At 60.7% G+C, this 10,678-nt stretch overlaps 1 protein-coding gene across 2 annotated transcripts; it reads left to right on the top strand.

The window, feature by feature from the left end:
* Positions 1-511: 511 nt before the first annotated feature.
* NOX5 (NADPH oxidase 5) lies at positions 512-10,214 on the top strand. 2 transcript variants are annotated; one of them, XM_086620355.1, is made up of 15 exons: positions 512-631; positions 941-1,091; positions 1,829-2,039; positions 2,746-2,980; positions 3,559-3,712; positions 4,734-4,909; positions 5,249-5,431; positions 6,118-6,250; positions 6,743-6,885; positions 8,223-8,267; positions 8,601-8,725; positions 9,130-9,214; positions 9,401-9,500; positions 9,635-9,801; positions 10,083-10,214. In XM_086620355.1, the coding sequence occupies exons 1-15, from the start codon at positions 512-514 to the stop codon at positions 10,212-10,214; spliced, it is 2,160 nt and encodes a 719-aa protein (XP_086476481.1). The 2 variants fall into 2 exon arrangements, with proteins under 2 accessions (XP_086476481.1, XP_086476480.1); XM_086620354.1 differs by having other exon boundaries at positions 941-1,096; positions 1,738-2,039.
* Positions 10,215-10,678: the final 464 nt, after the last annotated feature.

The raw sequence follows: 10,678 nt of genomic DNA, 5'->3' as shown, positions 1-10,678 counted from the left end.
AGGCACTGGACCAGGTTGCCCAGAGAAGCTGTGGCTGCCCCATCCCTGGAAGTGTTCCAGGCCAGGTTGGATGGGGCTTTGAGCAACCTGGTGTGGTGGAGGGTGTCCCTGCCCATGGCAGGGGGGTTGGAACTGGATGGTCTTTGAGGTCCCTTCCAACCCAAACCATTCTGTGATTTTATGATTGCATCCTGCAGGAAGGACTCACGTTGGGGAAGTCTGTGGACTGTCCCGTGAGGAGGGGATCCACTGGAGCAGGGGAAAAAAGTGTAAGGAGTCCTCATGTTGAGCTTCTCATCAACCAGCACCCCAAGTCCTCCTCCTTCCAGCTGCTCTTGATCCATTCTCTGCCCAGCCGGTACTTGTGTTTGGGACTGCCCCGACCCATGTGCATGTCTGACCTATCCGACTGGTTCTGGAGCTGGGGAAGCTTTTTCACAGCTACTTACAGGGGCCATTTCTGCAGCCCCTCCCATAAACCCAGCACGGCCCTCCCGCAGGTTCCCGCACCATGAGCGTGGCCGAGGATGCCGAGTGGCTGCAGTGGGTGACGAAGCAGTTCGGGAACATCGCAGGGGAGGACAAAGAAATCGACCTGGAAGAGTTCAAAACTGCTCTGCAGGTGAAGGAGGTGAGTGATGCCGCGGAGGGGCTGGGATGTGCCAAGGGGCTCAGCAGCCCGACACTGAGCTGTGGTCCCTTGTTGTATTTAGAGAAGATGAAGCTTAAAAAATAGAATTGTGTGATGTTGTGCGAGAGAGGGAGAGAGAAACTTGGCGGTGCTGTGCCGCAGGCAGGAGGGGAAAACGCGGATTAACCATCCACAACACAAAATCGATTGGGGATCTGCAGTTTGTCTGGGCTATTCCCAGGAAATATTCCCTCCCGGCCGGTGCCGTGCATCCCACCGCTGGCGAGAGCATTGCCCTCCTCCCCGCAGTCCTTCTTCGCCGAGAGGTTCTTCGCGCTGTTCGACTCGGACGGGAGCGGGACCATTAGTTTGGAGGAGCTGCTGGAAGCCCTGAGCCTGCTCGTACACGGGAACGAGACGGACAAGCTGAGATTCCTCTTCCAGGTTTACGACGTGGATGGTAAGGTGATGAAAAGCAGATGAATTTGTATTTTTTTTTTTTTTTTGAAATCGGGTTGCGATTCGCGAGGGCGTCACGGCCCCTGGCAGGTGAAGCACAGCTGGGGGATGGGGTAGGTGGGTCTTCACAGCTGGATCTTCGTTAAACGGTAAGTATCTCTCTGGTGTAACGCCGTTGCCTTCGTCCCGGGATGAAAGCGTCAAAAATCCATCTGAAAGCCAGCAATTGAACCGGCTGCGTGTCAGGATTTCCCCCAAAATTTCCCCTTTGGCTGCGGAGAGGAGTGGTCTCTGCCCCACTCCAATATCAGCCCTCAATCCTATTGATATTTATGGATCCCAGCATGCTCTCTTCTTCCTCCACCAACTGGGAAAGCTGGAAATAACCAAAGCAAAGCTCTTCTTGAGCTGCTTTTCCTGCTCTGACCTGCCTGGGCATAAAACGCCGGCCGAAGGACTGAGCGCTGAGCCACTCGCCCATCTGCTCTGCTCTCGTGCCCGGCCGCCCCATGGCAACGCAGTGGCCACAGCCCAAGTGCCAGTCGGGTTTAAAATCCACTGATTTGGAGATTTAGGAGCAACGGCACAGTCCTCGCTCCGCCTGGGGCACCGTCTCCTCCTGAAGCTCCCACATGGGAGGAAGGGAGGCGATTTCTGCGTTCAAAGCGCGAAACGGCGGTGAATCCGTGGGGTTAATGGGGTCCCCGACCCACCGTGGTGCCCGCTCGCCCCGCGCAGGCAGCGGCTCCATCGAGGCGGACGAGCTGCGCGCGGTGCTGCGGTGCTGCCTGCGGGAGAGCGCGATCGCCCTGCCCGAGGAGCGCCTGGCAGCCCTCACCTCCGCCCTCTTCGAGGCCACCGACAAGGACCGCAGCGGCTCCATCACCTTCGAGGAGCTCAGGGAGGAGCTGGAGGGTTTCCCAGAGGTCATGGAGAACCTGACCATCAGGTAGCTGCAGCGGTGGGTCCCTCCGGCAGCTCCGCAGGGTTGCAGGTTCCCTTCCGAGCACCTTTTTCTTCCTGCGTGGAGGGAGGAGTGTGGGATTTATGCTCATCTCAAGGCTCTTATGGGGTGCCCAGACCACGAGGTGCTTGGCCAGCACCGGGAGCAACTCAGGTGCCTCATGGTGCCAAGCTGGGTGCGGGGCTTGGATGCAGAGCTGGGTGCTGGGACGGCTCCAGGGATGGCATTGGCATGGGTGCAGTGCTCAGGTGCAGGGATGGGTGCAGGAATGGTGCTGGAATGATTACAGGGATGGCACTGGGATGGGTGCAGGGCTCGCATGCAAGGATGGGTGCAAGGATGATGCCCCACTGGGTGCTGGCCTTGGATGCAAGGTGCAAGGATGGTGTTGAGATGGGTGCAGTGCTCAGGTGCAGGGATGGTGTTGGGATGGGTGCACAGATGCCATAGGGATGGGTGCTGGCCTTGGATGCAGGAGTAGATGCTAGGGTGGGTGCAAGGATGGTGTTGGGATGGGTGCAGTGCTCAGATGCAGGGCTGATGCAGGGATGGTGCTGGGATAGTTGCAGGGATGGTATTGGGAAGGGTACAGGGCTCAGATGCAGGGCTGGGTGCCAGCCTGGGTGCAGGGACGATGCCCCAGCTTCCCCAGTTTCTCCGGGCAAGGAGCACTCACAGCCTTTGCTCCCAGCGCAGCGAGCTGGCTGAAGCCCCCGCCACCCACTGAGAGCACCCGCCGCCCACGCTGCCTGACCCGTCTGTACTGGCACAACCACCGTGGCAAACTCGCCTTCCTAGGAGGCTACGCCAGCCTCAACCTCCTGCTCTTCACCCTGGGCGCCCTGTGGCACGCCGGCCTCGGTGGATGGGTGCTGGTGGCCCGTGGCTGTGGGCAGTGCCTGAACTTCAACTGTGCCTTCCTCGCAGTGAGTGCCCGGTGCCAGGAGGGGTGCTGAGCTTGCGGGGGGCGCGGGGTGATGGTTGCCTGGGCTGTTTACAGTCACGTTTGCACTGGGACCGTGTCCCTGTGCCAGGGGCTCTTTGGAGGGCAGTAATTGGAACCGGTGGGATTTGCCGTTGTGGGACCAGACTGCCTCCTCTAAATAATTCTGTGTAAATAATGGGTTGGGGAGGTTATGAGCTCTTTGGGACAAGGGCAGTCCGGGCACCCTGCAGATGGGTCCTGGATTTCTGCCTCTGGGTGCTCCCCAGGCTGACACCCTAGAATCGTGGAATGGTTTGGGTTGGAAGGGACCTTCAAGACCATCCAGTTCCAACCCCCCTGCCATGGGCAGGGACACCCTCCACTACACCAGGTTGCTCAAAGCCTCATCCAACCTGGCCTTGAACACTGCCAGGGATGGGGCAGCCACAGCTTCTCTGGGCAGCCCTGCATTAGCGGGAGCTGGCCCTGGAGCCCCAGGGGACCAGCCCCTGGGTGAGCCCCCCCACCACCTCTGATTGCCCCCTGGCATCTCGGACTGCTCCTCTCCCTCTCCCGGAGGTGCTGATGCTGCGGAGGTGCCTGACCTGGCTGCGAGCTACCCCCATCGCCAAGGTTTTGCCGCTGGACCAGCATGTAGTTTTCCACCAGCTCGTGGGGTACGTGGTGCTGGCACTGGCAGCTGTTCACACAGGCGCCCACGTCGCCAACTTCAGTAAGTGGCAGCTCCCGGGCACGGGGGGCCCTTTGGGTCCCAACCTGCAATGGCTTTACCTCGGGTAACACCTGCCCTGACACGCCCCGTGGGTGCCTCCCCTTCCACTCCCTCTGCTAAAGTGGAAAATGCCCCTCGGTGCAGGGGGCATCACCCCCCCTGCACTGATCATCAGCTGCGGCAGCCTGGAGCGGGCCCCGAGGGAGGATGCTGGTGTCCCGGGGGGTGCAGATGTCCCAGGGAAGGCACATCCATGTCCCAGGGGGGTTGGTGGTGTCTGGGGGGGGGGGGTGTGGGATGCTCATGTCCCAGGGGGGAAGTTTGTGTCCTGGGGGGCTGCAAGCGTCCCGAGGGGGAGGGATGCTCATGTCGCAGAGGGTTACAGGTGTCCCCGGGGGTGGGATATAGGTGTCCCAGGGAGGAAGCTCATGTCCCAGGGAGGGGGATGCAAGGACCGGAGTGGGGGGGTCCAAACGCCCGGGGGGGAGGTATACGAGAGCGCAGGCAGGATGCAGGCAGGGCGCAGGCAGCGTGAGGGCGCGCGGTGCCGCAGCCCGTGCCCGGTCTGTTACCCCCCTCTAGTGGCCAACGACACCCCCCACCCGCCCCCCTGCAGCTCCGGAGTGGGGTCTGTGCCCCACGGCCCCCCGCACCCACGGCAGGTGCCCGGCGCTGCACCCTCTGCCCGGGGGCATGAGCAGCACATGGCAGGGGGGGGGTTGTGGCGCGTCTGCTGGCACTACCCACCCTCCCGTGAAACGCCCCCCGCCCGCCACGATGCTGAGCCCAAAAATGGGCCCTGGAAAGCAGGAATTGTTGCATTTTTCCAAATGTTGTAGAATCACCGCGCGGGTTGGGTTGGATGGGACCTTTAGACCGCCCAGTCCCAACCCCCAGCGAGGCACTTGTGTCTTTCTTAATTAAAAATCAATAATGGGCAGCAGGTCGGTGGGTGCAGCAGAAGTCTGGGTGGGCAGCAGGTGGGTGCCCTGCACCCCATCCTGACCATGCATGTGCCCAGGCAGGTTGGCACAGCGCGACGGGCGCCATATCCTCACCGAATACCTCTTGTCAGCCCGGCCCGGAGTGGGGGGCCTGGGGGGCACGGCCTCGCAGACAGGGCTGGCGCTGCAGGGGCTGCTGGCTGCCATGCTCGTCTTCTCCAGCCCCTGCGTCCGTCGGAGCGGCCACTTCGAGGTGGGTCCCACCATGAAACCCCAGTTGTGCCCAAAGATGCTCCAGCTTAGGGAGGGGGGCACTGGGGTGAGGGTGTGGTTGGTGGGTCCCCCTCTGGGTGCTGCCCCATGGGTGGGGAGAGCTCATGAACCGGTGTGCGGTGCCCCCTGATACCTCCCTTGGACATCCCTCTGCTCCTCAGATTTGGAGTTTTGAGGGTTTGCTGCTTTTCTTCATCATTTGAGCTGCCTCTGCCCACTGCAATGCCCTGGCACAGCCTCACCATGAATCACCCTCTGGCTTCACCGGTTCCAGTTCATGCTCAGCATCCCCCCTGTACCCCTTGCTCCCTGCCCACAGGTCTTCTATTGGACCCACCTCTCCTACATCTCTGTCTGGACCCTCCTCATCCTCCACGGCCCCCACTTCTGGAAGTGGTTTGCGATTCCCGGCTGCCTCTTTGCCCTGGAGAAGGCGGTTGGCTTGGCTGGGCGGCGTGCCGGGGGGCTGCGCATCGTGGAGGTCAACCTGCTCCCCTCCAAGGTCTGCACCCGCGGGGGTCTCTGCGCCCCTTCCCACCCCCCTCCTGACGCTCTCCTCTTCCGAGGAGACGTTCTGGTGCCCAGAAACACCTTCGATACTTGCAGAGGGTTCCATGGGTTGGGGTGAAACCTCTTTGCAGGTGACCATGCTGGTCATTCGATGCACAGCGAGCTGGGAGGGGGACGCTCCCCCAGCCAAGCACGGGAGGGACGAGGTGCCACAAATCACATAAAATATGTGGGTTTGGGTTGCTTCAGGCTGCGTTGGCAAAAGTTTGCAGCAAGAGGTGCAAGTGATTTTTTTTATTTTTCAAGCTGTTATTTCTTTCTTTTAGAGTTTTTGCCTATTTTTCAAGTGAAAAAAAAAAAAGGAAAAAATCTAAACTCATAGAACAACTGGAGACAAAATGAAAACTGTTTTGACTCTTGGTTTCTTAAAAAAAGTTGTTGTTTGTGGCCAGCCCAAACTGAGATTTTTTTGTTTGGTAGCGAAGCCGGGCAGCGAATGGGAGAACAAACCCCTTTCTCGGGTCAAAGCTGCCAGTCCGTCGCGTGGTGGCTGCTGTTTGAAACGAGGGGCACAGACCTGGGTGCTCGTGGGCTGCAGAAGGACCACCCTGACAGCGACCGGCCAGCGTGACGTGCTGGCTGGGTGCTCCCAACTTTTCCGATCTCCTTTTCCTCCAGGTGACTCACCTCGTGATCGAGAGACCCCAGTTTTTCCACTACAAGCCTGGAGACTACGTCTACCTGAACATCCCGGCCATCGCCACCTACGAGTGGCACCCCTTCACCATCAGCAGTGCTCCCGAGCAGCAAGGTGATCATCCATCCTTCCCTCGGTTTGCATCACTGGGATGCTTCTCATCACCGGGATGTTTCACATCACTAGGATGTTGTTTTGCATCACCGGGATAACGTTTTGCATCACACGAGCCCCATCTGGGTGGTTGGCCCCTCTCTGAGGGTCATGCAAAGAGGTGTCCATGCCAATGGAGCCAGGCAGCGCGTGTCTGTGCATATCTCCACTCACCCACCTTCATCTCCACCTGTACATAAGTGCTGTATAAAAACTATTTTGGGCTGTTTCAATCAAGGCACAGGGACTGAATGGCACCTGACTGCCCTGCCTGGATCCATGGGCGCCCAAGGTTTGGGATTTGGGCTTCACCCAGCTGTTAGAGCAAACCAACCCCTGCTACCAGCCGGGGCTGATGTGAAGGATGTCATGGGGACGATTCCCAGGCTGGAGCTGTGCGGCATGGGCATCCTTGCATAGGATGCCCACCCACGGCTCCGCTCCATCCCACAGAGACCCTCTGGCTGCACATCAGGTCGCTGGGCCAGTGGACCAACAAGCTGTACGAGTATTTCCAGCGGCCCGAATCGCCCAGCCTGGAGCCAGAACCACTCAGCGGGAGCCTGAGGTGGAAGAGGTGCCAGCGCTGGGCACGGGTTGGCGCGGACGGGGCTCGGCTTTCAGCAAACGTGGAGGTTAGACATTAAAACGTTGGCAGATGTTTGTGGGGGCGACGCCTTTGCCAAGCTGAGGACCCCGCAGGGTGCCCACGGGTGTCTCAAGGTGATATCCTTGCCTGGCATGTACAGAGGGCTCTGCCCAGGTGGTCTGTCCTCATCAAACTCCAAAAAAGCAAAGAAGTGAGGAGGGGTCTGGGCTGGACGTGCGGTGCCGAGCGGCTCCCGCTGGGGTCACCCCCATTTCCAGCCGCCCCTGCAGCACCAGGCTGGGTGCTGGGGGTGTCGCTCATGATGCACCTCCCCCAGAAGGTGCTTGGGCACCCTTGGAGGGTTTCGTGTCCCACCTGAGGCCACACAACCCTCTTGGATGAGGTGCCAGGTGCCTGTGACCATCACATCCAGTGACTCTGTGGCCTTTGGCTTCCAGGAAGGTCTCAGCAGCAGGGCCGGCTCAGAGGGGGGGTCCGTGGCCACTGGCGGGGACGGAGCCATTCAGCTGATGTCATACAAAGCCACCAGTGCTGCTGCCCCAGGAGAGGACCTGCTGGCAGAGGGGGTGAGCACCATCTCCCACCCCATCTGCCACCCTCGCCCAGCACCACCGAGACCCCCACATACCCGGGGGGGGGGGGGGCATGGGTAGAGCCCCTGGGGCCTGCGGGGTGGGGAAGGGGGGTGCTCTCCTCAACACAGCAGCGGCCGGAGGAGCAGCCTGGAGATGCGAGCAGGAGCATCGCTTCATCCCCAAATGGGCCAAAGCTCCTTAAAAAGCTTTTTTAAAAGGAACTCCTGGGATAAAAATCATGGCAACAGAGCCACTGGCTGCGACTTTCATCCCCCGACACCAAACACCCTCAGGATATTGATTCTGTCTGGGCTGGGGGAGCAGATAACAGATTGATGTGCACTGGTTTTAATCAGTTTCTCTGCTTTTTTGCTCTTCCCCTGGTGAGCAGAGGTTCCCCCCCAGCTGCTCCCCCCCCCTGCACCCTCACGGTCGCTGTAAACCTCTTCCTCACCCCCAGCTTGTGCGGGGATTTGGCTAATTGGCTTTTTAATCAATACTCCAACCGATGACGACCCAGTGACATCACCAGGTGACAGGTTCCCGGCGCTGGATGCTGGTGGGAGGTCCCAGTGGAGGTGTGGGCGCTGCACTGGGCTCGGCTTGAGGGCTGTGGTGGAGGATGGTGTGTGCAGCCCCCCCAAAACACCCCACAAGCCCCCCAGGGAAGGAGTGGGTTTAACGATAGCTGTTGTGGAGGGGTCAGGGATGGGGAGGGGGAGATGGTCACTGCTGCTTTCCCTTGCAGGTCTCCACCGGGCTGGGTGAGACCCATCGGCTCTGCAGCATCAAGGTGAGGGATGCCCCGGTCCTTCCCTGGCTTCCCTTTGTGCTCAGCATCCTCAGGGTGGATCCACGCGTGTGCCCAGCCACCCCACGCGTGTGCCCCTGTGCACACATGGTCCTGCCTGGGGCTGTTGCAAACCCTGCACTACTGGAGGGCTTTGTGCTCCTGCCCAGCCCCATTTTCCTCTGCCTCTGCTCTCACAAAACCCCCCCAAAAAACCCCAAATTCCACCTGGGGTCCCTATACCTGCAGCGCACCAGCCCTGCTCCCATCGCAGCCTAAGAGTTGCTTTAGCACCCACAGGCTCCTGGGTCTCTCCCTGTTTCTCCTCTCTCCTAGTGCTACATCGACGGTCCCTACGGGACCCCGACGCGGAGGATCTTCACCTCGGAGCACGCCGTGCTCATCGGCGCCGGCATTGGCATCACCCCCTTCGCCTCCATTCTGCAGAGCATCATGTACAGGTTGGTGCTGTGGCAGCAGCTCAGGCTGCAGCCGTGCCAGCGGACCCCAACGCGAGCTCGGACGTGGTTCTGGGATGCCCAAGACGTGATGTATGGCATGGTAGACCTGTCCTTTGACACTTCCCCTGCAGGATGAGTGCCCTGGGGCAGCAACCATCGTGGTTTCTCCTCACTTTTAGCATTGGGGCTCATAACACATGGCCACGAGTCTTCCCTGGGTGCCAGGCTCTCCCCCTGGTGCAGGAAACCCACTGGCAGGAGGTTGGCCAGGGGCACAGACCAGAGCTGGGGAGGAATGGGTGCTCAGGGTGTCCCTGCAAAGGTCTGCTGGGGTCTGAGGGGTGCAGGTGGTGGGGGAGGCAGGGGGCAGGCAGGGGCAGGCAGGGCTGCATCTGCCCATACAGGTACCGCCGGCGAAAGCAGAGCTGCCCCAGCTGCCACTACTCGTGGTGCGAGGACGTGCGGGACGAGGAGATGACGCTCAGGAAGGTAGGAACGGGTGGAGGCGGATGCAGGACCAAGGGGATGGGGGGCAGGAGGGCTGCAGGGTCCTGGGGTGGGGATACAGCCTGTGAGCATCTCTTCCCGATCCGGGAGGTCTAGGGCAGTGGGGGGGTGGATTTGGCCCCGGCACTGCCCACCAGCTCCGAGGCAGAGGCTGCTGCAATCTTTCAGGTTGATTTCATCTGGATAAACCGGGACCAGAAGCACTTTGAGTGGTTTGTCAGCCTGTTAACCAAGCTGGAGATGGAGCAGGCTGAGCAGGAGCCGGGAGGTGAGCGGGAGGCAGGGGGTGGCCAGCACAGCCCCCTGACCCCCCTGCTTGGCATTGCTCTGGGAGAGCCCAGGGGGCACGGTTTGGGGCTGGACCCCCCCCATCTGCAGCCGGGGTCCCCTCCAACACCCCAGGGCGGTTTTTGGAGATGCACATGTACATGACGTCGGCCCTCGGCAAGAACGACGTGAAGGCCGTCGGGCTGCAGGTGGCCCTGGACCTGCTGGCCGCCAAGGAGCAGAGGGACTCCATCACGGGGCTGCGGACCAGGACCCAGCCCGGCCGCCCCGACTGGAGCAAGGTGAGGGCTGGCCGTGCCCCGCTGCTAAAATCCTGCTCGTGGGAAGGGAGTCGTGTCACCAAACCAGCTTTTTGCTGGGGACACCATGGGAGAGCCCTGTTTTGGTGCGGGAGGATGCACCGGGATATCCAGACCTGGGGAAGCCTCTTCCTCCCACGGGAAAGCGAGTGCCACGGGGTCTCAGGGAGGCTGAGTTGTGCCAGGCAGCAGGTGCCAAAGCTGGCAGGGATCTGGCCATCCTGGGGGCAGGAGGTGATCTTCTCCTTCCACCTGTGCCCTAGGTGTTTGGGAAGGTGGCGGAGGAGAAGAAAGGGAAAGTCCAGGTCTTCTTCTGCGGCTCGCCGGCACTTGCCAAAGTCATCAGGGCACACTGCGAGCACTTTGGCTTCCAATTCTTCAAAGAAAACTTCTAACCCCTTCCGCCCTGCCTGCCCCTGCCAGCCCTGATGCGGGGTGATGGGCTGCAGCGGCCGGATCCTGCTGCACCGTCTGTGTGGGTCAGAACTGGGCAGGGTGGGATGCATGGTGAGCAAGGGACAGGGAGGGGAAGGGGCCGAGCCAGGCCATGGGGCTTTGGGATGGAGGGGATGGGGTCTTGGAGCCATTTGGGGTGTCCTGGAGCATCTGTGCAGGGGTTTTGAGAGGGAAAGGACTAGTGTCCCAGAGCACTTTGGGATGAGGGGGGACTGGGTCCTGAAGCACTTTGCAGAGCTTTGGGGCAGAAAGGATGGGGCCCTGTGTCACCTTTCAGGGGTTTGGGATGGAGGGGACAAGCATCCTCTGTCACCTTGCAGGACTTTGGGATGGAGAGGTTGGGGTCCTGGAGCACCTTGTAGGGCTCTGGGATGGAGCCCTTTGGGGTGGAGGGGACAAGCAT

The sequence above is a fragment of the Tauraco erythrolophus genome, chromosome 14 (genome assembly GCF_009769465.1).
Source record: "Tauraco erythrolophus isolate bTauEry1 chromosome 14, bTauEry1.pri, whole genome shotgun sequence".
In the NCBI taxonomy this organism is placed as follows: domain Eukaryota; kingdom Metazoa; phylum Chordata; class Aves; order Musophagiformes; family Musophagidae; genus Tauraco; species Tauraco erythrolophus.
The sequence above is the reverse complement of the archived record's forward strand: the minus strand, read 5'-3'. Positions and strand labels throughout refer to the sequence as shown.

What these genes read in the sequence shown, in the direction of transcription:
- NOX5 (XM_086620354.1), top strand. Translation starts at nt 512, where the DNA reads ATGAGCGTGGCCGAGGATGCCGAGTGGCTGCAGTGGGTGACGAAGCAG. An exon ending in CTGCTCTGCAGGTGAAGGAG is followed by an intron (nt 632 to 940) that starts GTGAGTGATGCC and finishes TCCTCCCCGCAG; the next exon opens with TCCTTCTTCGCCGAGAGGTT. An exon ending in GTCGGAGCGGCCACTTCGAG is followed by an intron (nt 4,910 to 5,248) that starts GTGGGTCCCACC and finishes CCCTGCCCACAG; the next exon opens with GTCTTCTATTGGACCCACCT.